The following is a 19540-nucleotide window of genomic DNA, read 5'->3' as shown; positions in this document are numbered from 1 at the left end:
GGGTGTGGTTACATGTCCTCCGGGTGTGGTTACATGTCCTCCGGGTGTGTTTACATGTCCTCTGGGTGTGGTTACATGTCCTCTGGGTGTGGCTACATGTCCTCCAGGTGTAGTTCACCTGAATATAGAGTGGTTACCTCTCCTCGGTGTTTGGACCAGATTTCGTTAGGCTCCAGGTGTGCTTGCTCACCTTTACCTGCCTGCTGGTGTTGACGTGTCTCCCTTTGTGTTCCAGGTGTGGATGGAAGGTGTTCTCAGGAAATGAGCTGGCTGCTCTGTTTGGTTGGTGGATGTTCTTTAACTGGAAGGAGAACCATCCAGATCCGGCTGATACTCAGAACGTCTACATGTTGGCCACCACCGTGTCCTCTAAGATCCTGCAGGCTTTCTCTCGGATCGAGGGGTTTCACTTCGAGGTCAGAACCTTTACACCGATGATGCAGATCACTTGAAACTTTGAGTTTGGTTCTGACTGAACCAGTTCGGGTCTTTGTTTGTCCCGACTGACTGAGAAGCTTCCAGGTATACATTAGTGTTCAGAAAGAGCAGAAGGTTCCTTAAAACTGAAATGGACCAGATCAGACTAGATCTCTGAAAACCTGCAGCAAAACAAACGATCACAGAAAGAAGGTTTATAAATAAATGAAGGTTCTGTCTGAGCAGTTGAGTGTGTTCTGATAACGATCGGGTCTTCGTCATCTAATGATTCACTGTCTGCTCAACAGGAAACTCTTCCTGGATTCAAATGGATCGGGAACAGAATCCACGAACTCTCCAAAACCGGAAACAGTGTCATATTTGCGTTTGAGGAGTCCATAGGTGAGTCCGAGTTCAGAATGTTTTAATACACCTGAAATGTTCCGATGTCCGAGATCTGAAGTGTTCTGTTTCCTGCTGGTTTTCAATTTTAATGGGTTAAACTTCAAAAACTGACGCCTGGTGACCAGTTTTAAAACTGTAGCTCGTAAAACATCCGGTCCGCTGACGTGTTTCTGTTTTATTCAGATTAAATTAGTCTTTGCTGTAAATTTGAAGAAGTTATGTTTGAGTTTCAACAGTTGGTAAAAAAAACAACACGTTCTTCTGTAAAGTTATCTAACAAAATAATCTGACCTCCAGCTCTTCAAGCTCTGTAGTTTGACCCTTTTCCTACACAGTACAGGTCAAAGGTCACTACAGTTCATCATTTCCACATTTTCATTATTTTAAAATTTACAATTACTGTCAGGATAAATCCATTCTGAGGGAATAAACGGGCCGGAACCGTTTGTTTTCAGGTTTCCTGTGTGGCAGCATGGTCCCAGAGAAAGACGGTGTGAGCGCCGCTGTGGTCATGGCGGAGATGGTGGCGTATCTTCACGAGAAGAGCCTGAGTCTAAACCAGCAGCTGCACAACATCTACAGAACGTAAGGTTCTACAAAAGTTCTGATGGGATCAAAACACAAACATTCCAGTAATTTAAACAACGTTCAACAAACTGAAAGCAGGAACATGATGTTGACGCCTGAGAAGAACGAGTTCTGGTTCCTGTCTGACCAGCAGGGAGCAGCAAACATTCACAGTGATCCATCCATTGTGTGTGTGGATGGATCACTGTGAATGTTTGCTGCTCTCTGTATGACTGAATGACAGTATGATGTACAGACTGTATACAATACTGCATATTTCATTTCATTTAGCCTTTATGACTATATACGGTGTGTGTGTGTGTGTGTGTGTGTGTGTGTGTGTGTGTGGGGGGGGTTACGTACGTGTGTACTTGTATATCTGAACTTTTAAAATGCATGAAGTGCCTGGATCTTCATCTGGTTGTGAAATGTTGAATATTTGAAGTGAATTTGTACATTTAAAGTCTTTTTACTTTAAATGCTTTTAACTGGAGACAGTTTTTAATAAAATATTTATTGATCTCATTTGTAAACATTTGGTGAAATCCTTTTATTGTTTTATTTTGACAGTTTGGTCCGTTGTAACTTCTTGTCTCCAGGTACGGTTATCACGTGTCCAGAACCTCCTACGTGGTCTGTAATGACCCCCCAACCATCCAGAAGATCTTCGGTCGCATCAGGAACTTTGACGGCAACGGTTCGTACCCAAAGACGTGCGGCGGCGTGCGGATCGTCCACGTTAGAGACGTAACCACGGGATTCGACAGCAGCCAGCCTGACCTCAGATCAGTAAGAAAACTGTCCACCCTGATCTGACACACCTGTGACCCCGACACCTGTGACCCCGACACCTGTGACCCCGACACCTGTGACCCCGACACCTGTGACCCCGACACCTGTGACCTGATCAGACACCTGTGATGTCTTCCAGGTGCTTCCTGTGTCAAGGAGTGGTCACATGATCACCTTTACTCTGGAGAACGGCGTGGTGGCGACGTTGCGGACGAGTGGCACCGAGCCCAAAATTAAATCTTACACAGAATTCTGTGCTGCCCCGGGTCAAAGGTCAGCTCCAGCTGCAGTTTTATAAGATATGACATCAGAACAAGTGGGCGGGTCAGTGATGACATCATCTTTTTGTGCCACAGTGATGTCAGCAGACTGGAGGCGGAGCTTCAGAAGGTCACAGATGCTCTTTTGGACGAGTTCCTGGAACCAGACAAGAACCAGCTGATCCGCCGCTTCATCTAGCTCCGCCCACTGCTTCCTAGCAGTGACATCACATCCTGTCAGAGCTGCTTCTTGTGAACTGAACACGACATATTTATTCACTTATTAGTTTCTGTCTGATCCGTGGTTCCTTCCTGCTTTTCACTGCCATGCAACAGAGTGCATGATGGGTAAGTTCAGCTGAAGGTGTCTGTCGAGTGATTGGTTGACAAGTGATCAATCAGCTGATTTGATGATTCATTAATTGTTTAATTTCATTTAAAATAAACTAAAAAGTTTAGTTGTTAAGTTTTAAAACAAGACACTGTTTTTTATTATAAAATGTTTCTGTTTAAATCTCAAGAGTCAGATTTAAGAAGTTTATCGTTTTCTGTTTAATAATCAAATAATTTAATTAATCAGGACAAATATGGATTTGTTGGATTAAAATTTTTCAGAAAAAAATAAAAATTATTTTTGTGATAAAATATATAAAAACTGAAAGTTTAGTTTTGTTACAGTGAACAGAATGTTGGTTTCCAGAAATTTATTTTGATTCTGTGAAAAACCTTTTTATATAAGTTTTCTGTAAAAGTTAAAATAGTTTTATTTGAATAAACCCTTTGCCGCTTTCAAAAATAAAATCTTGGTTATTGATTCTAAATGCTGACACCAAACGAAACTCTCTGATTGGGCGAGCCTAGCAGCAGTGCATTCTGGGACTTGTAGGTAATTTCCCATTATTGTAACTCAAGAAAAATGAATAATTCATTGATCAATTAAATGATAATTTCAGGGTTTTAGTTTTAAAGTAAAATTAAGGCTTTTTTGTTAATAAAATTATAAAAAATATTTTAAATATTTGGTTTTCTGACAGATTAAAAAGATTAGTGTCTTAATTTCTTAAACCAAACCATTTTAAACCAGCGGATCAGTCAACAAGAAACCGATTGAATCTTTTTATTTTTATTTATTTATTTTTATTTTTACAAGAATAATTTTTTTTTTTTGGCATTAATGAAATTTTTTTTTTTTAAACCAAATAAAGCCGTTCGTCTTTGTATTGTTTTGGTGTTTATCTGGATGTTGTTTGTTTATTTATTTTTTTACTCGCTCAGATGGAAATATTTATGGATTCTACTGTCATAAGACGGTAAAGTCTGCAGCTCCGCACAGGCTATTATTTTGATAAGATTCAGCTTCTCACAGGCTCTTATTTTGATAAGATTGAACTTCCTGTTAATTTGTTTCGCTTGATAAAAAGGTGCTGGTTATTAAAGCTTTAAAACAACTTTGTCATAATTTTTTTTATTGTCGAAAAGTTTCAGTTTTTTTTTTTCAGAGGAAATGAAAATATCGAGCTTGATTCTGATTTTTAATAAATCATTTCAATTCTGTTTTAAATCTGCTTAAGTTTATTCTATTTTTGAATTGAAAAATGATCTTTTCCTCTGGTCAGTTTGAAAACAGATTTAATTTACTTCCTCAGTAAGTAAGTTTGTGGTAGCCGTCTACCTGATGTACAGTAAGCAACAAGATGGATGAACTGATGTCATCATTCCCTGTAGGTGGAAGAGAAAGCGTTGTGTACTGGTAAAGTTACAGAACCGTCTCCTTTGCAAACTTTGCGTTGCTCTGGGATTAGAGCACCGTGTGGCAGTCAGTGGACTGGTCTGATCCCAGGTGAGAGTCTGAGGGAATAAAAAGCTACAGCCGTCTGATCCAGAACTGTTCTTGGTTTACATCTAAACTGCTTCACCTTTCCTCAGAACTGTAGAGAGGAGTTCAGGATCAGGTAGAAGCTGTACATCTGCTTTGTTTAAATGATCAAATATAATCACTGCTGTGCCACTAAATGAAACATGTTGAATTCAACATCTTTATCTCCGTCTTACTTCATTCTTGGAGCTTATCTGGACTTTGGGCCATACATTAAACACCTGTGCTTTGTGATACTGGCAGTATTATACAGTACTATCCTCTTGGTGAACATGTTACTGATCGTGGTCATCTGTGTGAACAGGAGTCTACATGAACCCATGTACATGTTTCTGTGCAGCCTGTTTGTAAATGAGCTGTATGGAAGTTCAGGCTTGTTTCCATTCCTGCTGGTTCAGGTTCTGTCTGACGTTCACACCGTTTCTGTTCCACTTTGTTTCCTGCAGATCGTTTGTTTGTACTCGTATGCAAAAGTAGAATTTTGTAATTTAGCCGTCATGTCTTTTGACCGGTACGTTGCCATCTGTCGTCCCCTTCAGTACCACACAATAATGACACATTTTACGGTCCTGATCCTCATCGTTCTCACGTGGTTGTACTCGTTTATGACGTTTATGATTACCTTATCATTAACCCTCCGTCTGACTCTTTGTAAGAACGTCTTAAACAATGTATATTGTCTTAACCATCAGATCGTTAAGTTGGCGTGTTCGGACACCAGACTGAATTTTATTTATGGGCTTTTTGGTACCGTCCTCTCAGTCTTAGTCCCGCTGCTCACCATCCTTTTTTCTTACATTAAAATCCTGCATGTTTGTTGTGTTGGTTCCAGACAGACCCGGCAGAAAGCCGTCGGCACCTGCGCGCCTCACCTGGCTTCGCTCCTGAACTTTTCTTTTGGCTGCCTGTTTGAAATCTTTCAGAACAGGTTTGACACGATGGAGGTACCGAGCGTCCTGAAGATTACCATGTCTCTGTATTTTGTCGTGCTTCAGCCTCTTCTGAATCCCATCGTGTATGGGATGCGAGTGTCCAAGATACAAACTGCATGTAAACGTTTTTTCTTTAAAAAGAAACTCACCGAGCTGGTGTAAAACCAACCGCATTTAAATCTTTCCTTGTATTTTTAATAATAAAATGAATAATAATTTCACACTTTTCAGTCTCTGATGTTTAAAAATAAATATTTAATGAAACCATGATGACTTCAATTGAACTAAACAAGTCTAAATAATATAAAACCTATAACTAAAAACAAGTGAAAACTCAGAGTAACGAATAAAATTAAGAATTGCGTGTAAAACAGATTCTTTATATGCTCTTGGTTTATCGTCATCATAGATAAACTTACATTTTGCTTGTCTTTAAAAATATAATTTTATTTTTGCTGTGAAGTTTCCCATCATTAATTAAAAAAAAAACCTGGATGTAAAAGTGATTTTCATTTAAAATCATTTAAAAGTTTTATCTTTTAAGAGGCGTTTTTAAATTAATCTGAATAAAACATTTAACACGAGGTTCTGATGGTCGCTCATGTAAACCTCAAGTTTCTACAGTAAGAGGTGTAACAAATTAAAAATAACTTCCCGTTTTGAAGAAGTAGATTTCAGGTATGAATGTTCATGGGGGGTATTTTGGCACCTCTGGACTCTGAGGAGTTCTGTCTGTAAATTAAAGAGACGACTTTTCCTACATTTTAATGTGTAATTTGTAAATGTAAAGTACCGGCATGTAGAAGCAGGAGGACTTTGTTTGCTAAGGCTTTGTAAATCTGTGCCATAGCAACTCTTTAGAAACCCAGAAACTGGCCCATACCTTCGTAAAACCTCAACCTTGAATTTACAAAAAAAACAAAAAAAAAAACTACTTTAGACAATCCTGTGTCCTTCGCCTGATTCTGTGGTTGATGGTGTTTTGAGCTTAACGTTCAAGCAGGAAGAACTCTAGGAGCACAAAGTTTGAAGCGGTTTTAAAAGGTTCACCCTCATTACCTACAAATTGTTGTATTTGGTGAATTTTGTCGCCATGGTAACCCCTGTGATGGACTTGCGACCTGTCCAGGGCGTCCCCCGCCTCTCGCACAGTGATAGCTGGAAGTGGGCACCAGTGACAATGGATGGATGGTAACCCAAAATGCCACTAAAAGTAAACGCACCCATCGAGCCTCTTGTGTCGTGAACGTTTCCATTTGGGCTGCATTAAAGGTGACTGAAGAACAATGAAGAAGGGCACTAATTTAGAGGTGAACCCATTTATTTCATATTGTAAAATAAATATTTAGACAAAGTGGACTCAGTAAAACAGAGAACCCTCTTTAATACCGCTCTCCTTAAACTAGGAGCACCAGGTCGGTTGACTGACCTGAACTGGTCGATATAAAGAAAATGTTCATCAAAAGTGTATCTGCTGAAAAAGCATTTCGTTGTTCAATCGGCTGCCCATGAGGCTTGACTCTGGAATGAGAGAAAGATGGACGACGGATGGATGGATAGACAGGTGGCTGGGATTTTTCTGCTACAAACAATTATGCTATGTACAACAGAACAGGACAAATCTTATTAAGTATCACCTGTCTGCCATGGAAGTGATCTCCAGCTACAAGTACTTTGGTGTACACATGAATGACAACCTCAGCTGGAACAACACCACCAGCCTGATCAAGAAAGCTCATCAGAGACTCTACTTCCTCAGGCGGCTGAGAAGAGCTGGTCTGGGAAGCTCAGTCCTCAACTTCTTGTACAGGTGTGCAGTGGAGAGCATCCTGTGCTCCAGCATCAACGTGTGGCATGGAGGCTGCACAGAAGACTGTTGGAGTCAGTCTCCCCACCATCACAGACATCTACACCTCCAGATGCAGAAAGAGGGCCACCTGCATCATGAAGGACCCCACTCACCCAGCACACACACTTTTTGCCCCGCTCCCCTCAGGAAGAAGGTTGAGGAGCATTAAGTGTAGACTGTGGAACAGCTTCTACCCTGAGGCTGTTAGACTCATGAATCTCTAACCAGAATAATCACTGTGAAAAATCACATCATATTGCTGCTGATCTGTTCCATGTTGCTGCTGATCTGTTCCATGTTGCTGCTGATCTGTTCATGTTGCTGTTGATCTGTTCCATGTTGCTGCTGATCTGTTCATGTTGCTGTATTCATTTATATTCATCTGCTCACACAGACTCATGTTCGTGCTGCTGTTTGGCATATTTTTTATGCTACTAGTGCTTAGTGTATTTTTAGTTAACATTTTTCTTAGTTCTTGTCTTAGCTCTTATTACTGCTTTTCTTTTACATTTTAATACTTTTGTTGAATGTCACTGGGACCCTGTGTACACACTTTTGTTCCACCTCATGTACCACATGTGGTGTGAACGACAAATAAAGAACCTTGAATAAGCTTCTTTGTGGTTTATAAATATTTCATACTAAATTCTAATTCCAGGATCAACGCTCAAATACCAGATATGGAGCAAATGAAAGAAAAACGCAGGTCTGTTGGAATTTTTATTTACCTAATTATATCTTCTAGGAACTTATTGTTATTTTTATTATTATTATTATTATTATTATTATTATTATTATAATATTCAAAATGATTTTTGAATCCATCAAGAGGACCTGACTTAACTTTGTTAGATTTTCCACCTGGATTATTGAGCATGCATCATATTCTTATTGGATGTTTACAAATTTTTGGCCTAACATTTTATTTGTTTTAAATGTGGAAGTCCATATAGTATTGGCAATCATTTTACATTCCTTATTAGAAGCGGACAATCTGGACGAAGCGTGTCCAGTGTGTCAGTGTCTTCAGCATGTGCTCTCTGATCTCCGTGGTTCTGATACCGTAGATGATCGGGTTAAAACCGCTTGGGAACAGCAGGTACATGGTGCTGAAGAAAACCCGGATTGTTGCTGGAAGGCCGTTTCTAATCCGATATGAAAGGAATGCGATCAGCGCCAAAGTCAGACTGAAAGTCAGGACGATGATGTGTGTGACGCAGGTGTGAAGGGCTTTGGCGCCGGAGCTGCTGGACCTTAGCACAGAACTGAAAATCACAATATAAGAGGCAGCGATAATAAAAAAGTCCAAAACAGGGATGAAGAACACGGCCATCAGTCCTGCTAGACTGTTGATGGCGGTGCTTCCACAGGCCAGCTCCACCAAGGCCATGTGCTCACAGAAACAATGGTTTATTATATTTGTGCAAAACTGGAGTTTTCCTGCCAAACTCACAAAAAAAGTGATGAGAAGCACATTTCTGACAGCAAGAGGGATTATAAACTTCAGAAATCTCTGCAGAGCCATGAGTTCATGGTAGTACAGAGGTGTGCAGATGGCAAAGTAGCGGTCCAGAGCCATCCATACTAAAAACGTCGTCTGAAAAGCTCCAAAGAAGTGAATGAAGTGCATCTGAATCAGACAGCCAACCAGAGAGATCCCCTTCCAGTCAAACAGGAAGCTGAGCAGCATGTTGGGGACGAAGAATACTGGGAGGCAGAGTTCAACGCAGGCCATGCCGGCGATGAGGATGCTCATGGGTTGATGAAGGCTTCTGTGTGAAAAGACAACGTACACCAGCAGGGAGTTGGCCGCCAGCGCCACGATGAACATGAGGAAGAACGGGACGAAGAGGACGGGCCTCAGTGCTCCAAGTTCTTCGAAGCCAAGGAAAATAAAATGTTTGTGTGAAGAGATGTTCTCCATCCTGCCTTCGGTCTACAACCGGCTCGTCCAGCGTTTGAAAGCAGGCAGCCTGAAAACAGACACGATACAGAAACAACAGTACTGAAAAACTACAAATACAAAGCAGGATGTTAGATTCTGAACGTACCTGTTATTGTGGCACGGACCTGTACATTCTAATAAATATGGCTAAGTAAAATGGGTAATTATGAAAGATGAAACATTCAGATTAACTTTTCTCTCTGCAGAATTAGCCTGCTGATAATAACAATGGCTAATAATGCAATAAATACAACCTTCAGTAAGAGTTGGTATATATATATATTTAGATAGTTGTTTATGTGGATAAGCTAGCTAACAGAAACTAGTAACCAAAGCAGTGACAAAGTACTGGTTTAGTTTTACCAAGTTTCATTTAAAGAGGATATAATCCAGTGGGTCATTAGCCTAGTCGTGCTAGTTGTTAGCTTCAGCATGCTAATTTCTGCAGAGAACAGTTGAGCCAAACAACAAAAAATAATTAAAATTAAAAGAAAAGACTGATTTAATTTGAACATGTCTTTAAGGTAAAATCAATCAACGTTAATGTTGTTTATGTTACCGTAAACACCAAAAACAGGAAAGGAAGATGCGAAAGAGTTGACAATGACTTTTTTAAATTTTGAATTATGTCAAACATATTTTGTCATACCCAGCAGATACATTTATTGTAATAAATAATCCATTAAAACAGAAACCTGTGGTCTGCAGCTGGAGTTAGGCAAAGCTAAAAAAAACACTGCGATCCTTCATGCTTCCACCAAAACCAGGACTAGAAGAGTCGATCAGGAACAGGTTGTCTTTCACAACAAAGGCTTTTTGATAAACTCTGTTAAATTTCAGCGCTCTGTTTTAGTTTTAGTTAAAGTTTCACCACAGTTTTTGAACCCGCTCGACAGTGATGATAATCAGGAGTCATTCGCTGGTGTGATCCTGCGATGCTGAGTTTGTGTTTGTGACATAAATAAATTTTAATCCCATAAACATGCTAAAGCCATTCAGAAGCATTTCTTTGTTCAACAGAAGCAGATTTCCAAAAATGCCGACATTTTCTCTAAAAGACTTCCCAGTTTGCGTCGTAAACACAGATTGAACGTCCAGCTGCTCTTTGAGTCTTTGCTGTCCTGATAAAAACTTTAAGAACGCACTAAGACCCCCCAACATCGAAATATTTGTTCAGGGACACCAAAACATGACATGATGAGAAACACACAGTCAGCGTCAAAATTCACAACTCCACAAAAATATACCTGACCACCCTGTAGCTACGCTCTGATAACCTTTGAATATCTTAAAGAGCACAACGATTTACTCATTTTTGTTTTTTATTTGATAACAATCAAGCTGAACGTGTTTCTGACTGACGTCTAACATTTCCAGTCCTTGCCTCGTTGGCACACGTGCAAAATTTATGCATTTTGTCTGTTGGTGATTGTTGTAATTTAATGATATAAGCAATCTTTATAAACTAAAAACCAAGTCTTAGTTGTTATATTCAGTAAAACATAAATGAATGTACAATTTATGTCTGCAGACTGCCCGACACTTTGACCTTAGTCCCTTTTGTTGTGCCGTAGTAAACGCTGTCTGCACGTCTGCACCCTGGCTCCACATGTAAACAGAAAACATCAGAGGAACTAAAAAAAAAAAACAACATCTAAATTACATTTCTGTAAATTTGATGGACAAGACTCAGAAGCAGCAGAAAAAACAGAACCGAAGCAGAAACGAGAAATTTCAGAATAAAGGTTCCAGAAATCAGAGCAGTAAATTTAAAAAAAATCTGCAGATCTGTGCTGAAGAAAAAACAAATGTTAGAGATTATTCGTTGGTTGGACGGAGTCCAGCGTGTTTGTCAGGAAACTGATCGGAGAAGCTGCTGATGTGATGATCCACGAGAAGAAACCAAGCTGGGAGGGTGAGAGTTAAACCTTCATGTTAGAAAATAACACTTCCTCATCATCAGGTTATGATTTAGTCATTTTTATGACAATGTGGATCCACGAACAGAGAAAATTATTATTATTTTTAATCTACACAGAAGATTCTGGATCTTGAAGGAACTTTAAATGTATTAGTTTTATGTATCTTTGTTATTATAATATTCACGTAAAGAACATAATGAATCAACTTTGCAAACAAAAAGTAGGTCAAAGATGCTGTAAAGAGAAAATAAAAACAATAGAAAACATGAATAAATTCAGGAGGCAGAGGGAACTCGTTACACTGAGACAAACTTCCTCCTGCTGCAAAACACCAAAAATCTGTCAAATAAAAAACACGTTGGCAGCATGAAATGTTTTCACGGTACAAACAAAAGACAATGTGATGTTGAGAACATACAGGAGCTCAGCAGGTGGAGTTTAACAACATGTCTGCAACAGCCGGGTGACTCAGCATCCAGCCCCGATTCTCTTCTTTATACCCTCCATCTGAAGCTTTGAGATCCCCACAGAGTTCCTGAGCTGCACGTCCACAATCAGAACCAAGAGAACCCTCGAATCCACCTGAAGGAACTGAAACTTAGAAAAGCTTCTTCATGTGTGGATACAACAAACTGGATATAGCACTGAAAAAATAATTTAAGGAGATACCCCTCTGCAGTATCGCCAGCTTTACAGGATTAATGGGGTTGGGGTATGCCCCCATGATCCTTGCAGGTTGAGTTGTCTGATGTGTCAGCCCCTGGTAGTATCGCCAATGGCAAACTGGTCTCATGAGAGGGATTTGACTACCAGATTTAAAAACCTTTAAGGAGGACCACAGAAAACACTTTACCTCAACAGGACTAGCGACACTAGGGTTCCCTTCTAGCCAGGTGTTTAGAGTGAAGCCTTGGTTCCTTGGGCTTGACCAAACCAAGCTTAGAAAAGCTACAGGAAATCACCCCCACATGAGTCCACCACCTGCAGGAGACCTCATGGTGAAGTAACGAGAGGAACAGAGCTGTCAGCTGATGACCACCCGGTGATAAGGTGGATCAAATGATGAATGACTTTTGCCAGACAGACCTGTTGAACCCAAATGAGTCAGGAGAATGAACTGGGACTATCTGGTTGATACCCCTGTCTGTGAGATCTTCAATACTCACCTCTGGAAGAGTTTTTCATACATCTCGATGGTAAGGTACTAGGGGTTTGAGACATGGAACCCGATCGGGCCATGTTCAAGGCCTCCTTTTCCGATGTGGCTTCCAGAAGCGGTGGCCTGAAGGCCATTTGTGGTGGCAGGTAGAAGACTCATTGGTGAACATCAGCAATAACCACCTTTCTAAAGAAGGATGCTTTTACGGCTTGGATGTCCCAGAGGACTCTTGAAGCAGCAGACAGGTACAGGGTGGCCCGAAGGACTGCAGACTCTGTCGTTGAAGATGCAAACCTGGTGGAATTTAGAAATGTTATGGAGAAAGAATTTTGTTTGGGTAGAGAACTGGAGATCCTGGTTGGGGATGCTGTTGTATTGTGAAAGGAGCACTTAATACATTTGCCATGCCCACCTTCAAGGAAGTAGAGTCTGAAGACTCAGGTGAAAGTGGGTTCATTATCATGGCAGAGGTTGCCGGGGTATTTAAAAACTCTTCGATGGCAGGGCACCACAAGTGGATGAGGTTCATTCCAAAATATTAAAGGCTCTGGATGTGTTTTGGCTGTAAAAGTTTCTTTAATGTCACACGATGAACCAGGATGTCTACAGTGATAAGCAAGTGTCTGTCTTAATTTTTAAGAAGTAGGACCATAATATGCGTTCTAACTATTGAGGGATCACACTTCTCAGCCACCTGGAAGGGAGGCTCTGACTAATTGTCATACCTCAGATTCAGGGGGACCAGTATAGATTTCATCTGGGTTTTGAAAAGTGAACCAGGGGCCTCATGTACAAAGGTGCATAGGCAAAAAATGAAGTGTACGCTTGATTTCATGCAAAGCTTCAGATGTATCAAGAATAAAATGACCTTGGAAATGTGCACAGCAACCCCATGGCTGGTGTGCGCACGCTTCTATGGTTATTGGTCCATTGGTGACACTTAGAGGTGAAACTGAGAAACTGTTAATGATGTGAAAACTGTTATTGTACACATCGGACACACATGATGAACAATTAATACATCCACATGTATGAAATTAGATGAGTGGATATAAAAGCACGCACAAAGTGGTGCAGAAAATACCTTTAACAACAACAACTTTATGCTTATTAGAGGATAAAGCAAATGGCGCAATATGTAGAGAGAGTGTACTGTATTTATACAGTATGTGCCATTCTATATATGTATGCAGCTGCCCATGCCATCACTCAAACCTCCTCCTATAACCACACCACTCCTGTCCTGCAGCAGCTGCACACCATCTTCAAAATTCTTCTCACTTTCAAAGCTATCCACAGTCTTGCTCCTCCTTACCTGTCTGACCTCCTACACATCTCCATCCCCTCTCGCTCTCTCAGCTCCTCCTCTTCGCTGCACCTCCATGTACCCTCTGCCCGTCTCTCCACCATGGGGAGCAGGGCCTTCACCTGCTCTGCCCCTCACCTCTGGAACTCCCTACCGCCAGACCTACGAAGCACCACCTCTCTTTCTCTGTTCAAGCCTGCTCTGAAAACACATCTCTTTAGACTCGCTTATCCTTCTTAACTTTGTTTTATGTATTTTATATTTCAATTTATTCCTGTTGGTCTTTGCACTGTGTTTGTTTTTACACAATCTTATCTGATATGTTTTTTGCTGTAAAGTGTCCTTGGGTGTCCTGAAAGGCACTTCTTAAATAAAATTATTATTATTTAGAGACAGAGAGGATTTTCTGTTCCACAATGACAAATGGCTCATCAGCCATTTTAGGCTTCCAAGGCCAATCTTTCAGAATTGTGCTTGGAGCTGCGGCCGGTCTTGGAGCGCAACACAGCGAGGAGTCGTTTCCTTCTCGTGCACATACAGCTATTGACAGCACCGGGGTTCTTAGCAACAGGGACATTCTAGAGGGAGCTGGCAGACCGATCAGGACTGTGCCAGTCGCCCCTGAGCCGAGCCCTGCCAGCTGTGTATGTCAACCAGGTATGTCAAATTCCCTACAATACAGTTGTCCAGGCCAACAGTAATGTGCAATCTGCAGCAACAGCAGGTGTTCCTAATGTATCGGAGCTATCGACTGCACACACATTACCATTAAAGCATCATCTCAGGATGAATACGTTTATGTTAACAGGAAGCATTTCATTCAATCAATGTGCAAATTATATGCAATGCGCAGAAGCAACTAACCAACATTGTGGTCAGGTGGTATGGTCTGTACTGTATGTGGACAGGAACCAATGTGTTGGTGCAGATCCACCAGGGACGCATCAGAATGAGGGACCTATAGATGTACATGTCCATGCTATGAGAGTGTCAATAAAGCCTGACTTAAAGATCTACAAGTGAGTCCCGACTGGCTGATAGAAACATAGATGAGTAGACATAATAATAAATGGTCCAATGTACAATCTGTTCATTTTAATGAACAGCATGGTTGGGAACAGACTACAAGCTGGCACGGTGCGGGATGGGTGGCTTCTTGGTGAGTAAATTCATTTAATCTTCTTAATTTGTGACCTTTTTTGTATTTCTGCAAGTGTGTGCTGCTCTGACCCCACAGCATTTACATCTTCACACACATTGTCCCACTCACTCCTCTTGTGCTTGGTGATAATGCCAGAGAACAGCGTGTCAAGCAGAATGTTTCTATGAGCCTCTCCTCATTTAGTAGTGTCTCCAACTCACAGTCCGTGAAGTTCCTCCTTTTCCTTCATGTAGACATGCTCTAAGGTAGTGCAGAGAAGGGATTCTTCAGGTGCAGGACACATTTAAATACATTTGCATATTTAAATGTTGGCGAGTCAAGGGAGGGGTCAGATATTCCATTATTTGAGCTCAATTCCACAGTGCTTGGATTCATGTGAACGCACATATATCTGGATTTATTTGTGCGTTTATTATACCGGTAATCACCTTTATTTATACAGGTGATGCTGGCAGATATGACAGATGTGCTGTTTTATCGAATTAAGCGTATGCCAAGTTTCAGTAGGAAATCCACACTTTGTACATGAGGCCCCAGGTTTGAACCCTTTGTGGAATTGCCAAGAGGGATCATGGGAGTTTAATTCTCTAGTCGGCATGTGTTTTGTAGATCGTTGTGGGAATACTGAGCACCGGGGTCGCCTTTAAGCACTATCCGATCACTACTGAAACAAAGCCAGGGCTGTGTCCACATCCTCGGCACAAAGTCGAGCTCGTGTTTGGTTCCGGTTGGACGTCTGTTGTCTCTATTTTTTTTTTTATACTCATTCACAAGATCTCAGTCAAGGAGAGGAGAGGGACTGGTTTGAGAACCTCATGGTCTCACCTACTTTTTGCTGATGATGTGGTCAGAACCTGTCTGCTGACTCTGGATCTTTGTGCTGCTGTTTGGTGTTGGACTCTAATAAAAATGTTATGCTTCACAGTGTCTAGAGTATAAAGTGCCTTTAATTTCTGGATGGACATTTGAGTTTAGTCATTAGTTTTTTAATTCACCTTCACATGTGAGAGGACCAGATCAGAACCCCTACTGCTTTGGTGATTGTACAAACAGTTAAATTACACTATTTTTATGAACTGTATTATTAAAGCTTTTGTACATACGGTAAATAAAAAGTTCATTATCTTCCTGAAATAAAACTGGTCCACCTGAAGCTGCTGAGGTGATGCTGTGTGTTCCTGTTCTTGACCTTTATTCTGGGTCATTTCACAGCTTTAAGTCCTTGTTTGCACTCAGAGCAACAGTTTAAGGGTCAGAGGTCATCCGTGTGATTGCATCATGTTTACAATCGTCTCTCAGTAATGAGACCCAGAGGACACGGTCTGTGTGGACACTTGGACGCTAACAGGACAATTAGCAGCTCGTGGGACTAGAGGAGGACGCTGTCCTGTCACCATGGTTACTGCTGAGCATCTTCAGGATATCCTTTGGGTGTTTATTCTCTGGAGCGGTGACCAGTGGGAGTAAGATGTGTTCACATCAGCAGTTAGACGAGAGCAACACACAAACATTCACAAGTTTTATTAGATTAGAAAAGTTACACAAAATAAAGGTTGATGGGAAGATTCGGATATTCGTCAACATTAGTCAGCACAAATCAAATTCAACACATGTGAAGTTTTGTGCAAAGGACCTGCAGTGGAAGGCAGGTGGGAGACTGGCAGGTAAACCCAGAAACATTTATTTAATTAAACTACAAACAACCAATATGTTGAAGCAAAACATGAAAACCAAACTCCATGGGAGAAGAAAACTGACCATGAGAGAGAAGTGACAGGTGTGTGTGATGAAGCAGTGACAAGTGTGTGTGATGAAGCAGTGACAAGTGTGTGTGATGAAGCAGTGACAGGTGTGTGTGATGAAGCGGTGACAGGTGTGTGTGATGAAGCAGTGACAGGTGTGTGTGATGAAGCAGTGACAGGTGTGTGTGATGAAGCAGTGACAGGTGTGTGTGATGAAGCAGTGACAGGTGTGAGGTGATGAAGCAGTGACAGGTGTGTGTGATGAAGCAGTGACAAGTGTGTGTGATGAAGCAGTGACAAGTGTGTGTGATGAAGAAGTGACAGGTGTGTGTGATGAAGCAGTGACAAGTGTGTGTGATGAAGCAGTGACAAGTGTGTGTGATGAAGCAGTGACAAGTGTGTGTGAGGAAGCGGTGACAAGTGTGTGCTTCCATCACTGCAGTCAGTTTTGTTGTTTCCATGACAACATTAAAATCATACAAAAAATCACATTAAAACATGCAGCTCGTTCAAGTTCAAGGTTATTCGCATCACATGTGATACATGAGGTGGAGCAAAATTATGTGCACAGGGTCCCAGTTACATTCAACACTAGCAAAAATATTAATTGTAAACAAAACAGCAAATAAGGATCTAACATATAAACTAAGAATACACTAAACTAAAAAAATATTCTAAACACTTACTAGTGCGAAACAATACACCGAACAACAGCAGCACAAACATGTGTCTGCGTGAGCAGATGAGTACGTATGAATACAGCAGCATGAAATAAATCAGCAACATGAGATCAGCAGTATGGACAATCAGCAGCAGATATCAACGATCGAAGTGGCATCACAGTGATTGTTTTTCACAGTGATTATTCTGGTTAGAAATTTATGAGTCTAACAGCCTCAGGGTAGAAGCTGTTCCTCAGTCTAGTGGTTCTACACTTAATGCTCCTTAACCTCCTTCCTGAGGGGAGTGGGGCAAAAAGTGTGTGTGCTGGGTGAGTGGGGTCCTTCATGATGCAGGTGGCCCTCTTCCTGCATCTGGTGGTGTAGATGTCTGTGATGGTGGGGAGGCTGATTCCGACAGACTTCTGTGCAGCCTTCACCACTCTCTGCAAAGCTTTTCTTTCTGCAGCTGTGCAGCCACACATTGATGCTGGAGCACAGGATGCTCTCCACTGCACACCTGTAGAAGGAGGTGAGGACTGAGCTTCCCAGACCAGTTCGTCTCAGCCGTCTGAGGAAGTAGAGTCTCTGATGAGCTTTCTTGATCAGGCTGGTGGTGTTGTTGCTCCAGCTGAGGTTGTCATTCATGTGTACACCCAAGTACTTGTAGCTGGAGACCACTTCCACCACAGATCCTCCTACGCTCCTGGGGGCGGGTAGGTGTGTTTGTTCCTCTGAAGTCCAATCATCCCCTTTGTCTTCTTCACATTGATGTGAAGGTTATTCTCTTTGCACCAGCTCTCCAGGTGTTCTACCTCTTGCCTGTAGCTGGACTCATCATTGTTTGTGATGTATCCCACCACTGCTGCATCATCTGCAAACTTTACTATATGACAGCCTGGAAGGGAGGTGCACAGTCATAGTTCAGGAATAGTGTGACATTAGGTTTGGTAGCAGAGCACCCTATGATGTACATAATATCCATCTTTATCTTCTCTCTGTGTTGTGGGGGTCACTGGTGCCCATTTTTATGTTGCTTTTTTGTACCATCAACATCACAATGTGGGTGGGATAGGTGAAGCACCCACATCTGCCTCCACACTCATTTGCCCCACTATGGACCCTTGAGCAAGGCCCTTACCCACCATCTGCTCCTCCAGGTGCCCCAGATAGCAGCTCTCTGCTCCACACAGAGGGCTGTGGTAGCTCGGTGGTCTGTGGTTGAGTCAGGAAGAACAGCCTGTGTAAAAATAACTGTCAAGTCTTTGTGACTTAGTTCACTGTGGCGATCCCTGACGAATGGAGCAACCAAAAAATATAAATTTACTTTATTATTTTTTTTATTGAGTGGTAAAACCTGGTCCTTTTTGGATCTACAGCTCAGACTTTTGAGCAGAACTATCATTTAGAGCAGGGTGTCAAACTCACTTACAAAAGTGGGCCAAAATTAAAACCATTTTCAAAGTAAGGGCCAGTTTCAGAATCTACATTTGTTACGATTACGCGGGGAACCCAGATAGTATGAGACCCAGAACGAGGCAGACACAGGGGAAATACAGAACAGCGTTTATTATGTACAGTGAATGTCCACACGCTGGAACTCAGCACTCCTGGAAAGAGGGACGACAGGTTAGTGTTGGTCCAAGGGGAAGACCTGAGTGGTTGTTTGAAGGAGGTTCTTGTCCTTACAGTCCAAACCCGAAGGAGGGGAGCTGGTCCTTCAGTCCAGGGAGAGAGCAGCAGAGGGGAATCCAACGAGGGTCCTAGGGAACGAGGAAGGCTGGCAACTGGAGGCAAAAATGGCACGAGGAATACCTGACAGGCCGAGGGATCCAGATAAGGTCACGAGGAAAATCCAAAAACACGAGGAACCAGGAAACTGGAAAAGAGAACACAGGTGAACAAATTCTTTTCACCTAGACATATCTAGCTCACCTGTACTATACCATGAGAGGCGATATGCTCCAGCGATGAGTCACACTGGGCTGCAGCCTTTTGTAGATGGAGAGGCTCATCAGGCTGATGGCCCCAGGTGTTGGTAATCAGCGGCCATCAGCCAGGCAGGCTGCAGGCAGTGGGACCCTTACAACAGTAACTCAAGTCAGATACCCAACATCTTTTCTTGGTTGCAGGTTCCTCAACAAGAGTTTGATTGGTCTCATTTGACGTTCTCTGTTGCACTTTTGACATCATAATCAAAGATTACTGAAATAATTAAAGTGAATAAAGTATAATACATTTAAAATAACATCTTGGGGGCCAGATAAGATGTCAACGAGGGCCACATTTGGCCCCCGGGCCTTGAGTTTGACACATATGATTTAGAGTTTAAACAAGTCACAGAAATTTGGACATTCCATGCTTGAACTGCTGTTTTTACATCTTTAACACTTTTTACACATTCATATTATCATGGAGGAGTTTACAGAACTTACCACAGAATACATAAGTTAATGTTTCATGACGTCATGGCAACCAGTGACTCATCTTTAAACTTTTCTGCAGAAATTCTCTCGGTATTTGTTTTTCATCATAAAGTTTATTAAC

General features: G+C 41.6%; 3 protein-coding genes across 3 annotated transcripts in view; 2 read left to right on the top strand and 1 right to left on the bottom strand.

Annotated features, from left to right (window-relative positions):
- pgm2l1 (phosphoglucomutase 2-like 1) overlaps positions 1-2695 on the top strand; it is an 11769-nt gene extending 9074 nt beyond the window's left edge. Inside the window, exons 9-14 of the mRNA XM_037677673.1 lie at positions 236-416; positions 726-819; positions 1278-1407; positions 1989-2178; positions 2321-2454; positions 2538-2695. Coding sequence (XP_037533601.1) covers positions 236-416; positions 726-819; positions 1278-1407; positions 1989-2178; positions 2321-2454; positions 2538-2640 — 832 coding nt within the window. The 3' untranslated portion in view covers positions 2641-2695. The remainder of the gene's footprint in view (positions 1-235; positions 417-725; positions 820-1277; positions 1408-1988; positions 2179-2320; positions 2455-2537) is intronic.
- Positions 2696-2785: 90 nt separating this feature from the next.
- LOC119411008 (olfactory receptor 10A6-like) lies at positions 2786-5411 on the top strand. The gene is made up of 3 exons (XM_037677928.1): positions 2786-2789; positions 4088-4118; positions 4571-5411. Exons 1-3 carry the CDS (start codon positions 2786-2788, stop codon positions 5409-5411), a joined length of 876 nt encoding a protein of 291 aa, XP_037533856.1.
- Positions 5412-8077: 2666 nt separating this feature from the next.
- LOC119410767 (olfactory receptor 52E4-like) lies at positions 8078-9022 on the bottom strand. The gene has a single exon (XM_037677680.1). The coding sequence runs from the start codon at positions 9020-9022 to the stop codon at positions 8078-8080; it is 945 nt and encodes a 314-aa protein (XP_037533608.1).
- Between the last annotated feature and the right edge of the window lie 10518 nt (positions 9023-19540).

Source organism: Nematolebias whitei, chromosome 6 (genome assembly GCF_014905685.2).
Source record: "Nematolebias whitei isolate Nwh7 chromosome 6, NemWhi1, whole genome shotgun sequence".
Classification (NCBI taxonomy): domain Eukaryota; kingdom Metazoa; phylum Chordata; class Actinopteri; order Cyprinodontiformes; family Rivulidae; genus Nematolebias; species Nematolebias whitei.
The sequence above is the reverse complement of the archived record's forward strand: the minus strand, read 5'-3'. Positions and strand labels throughout refer to the sequence as shown.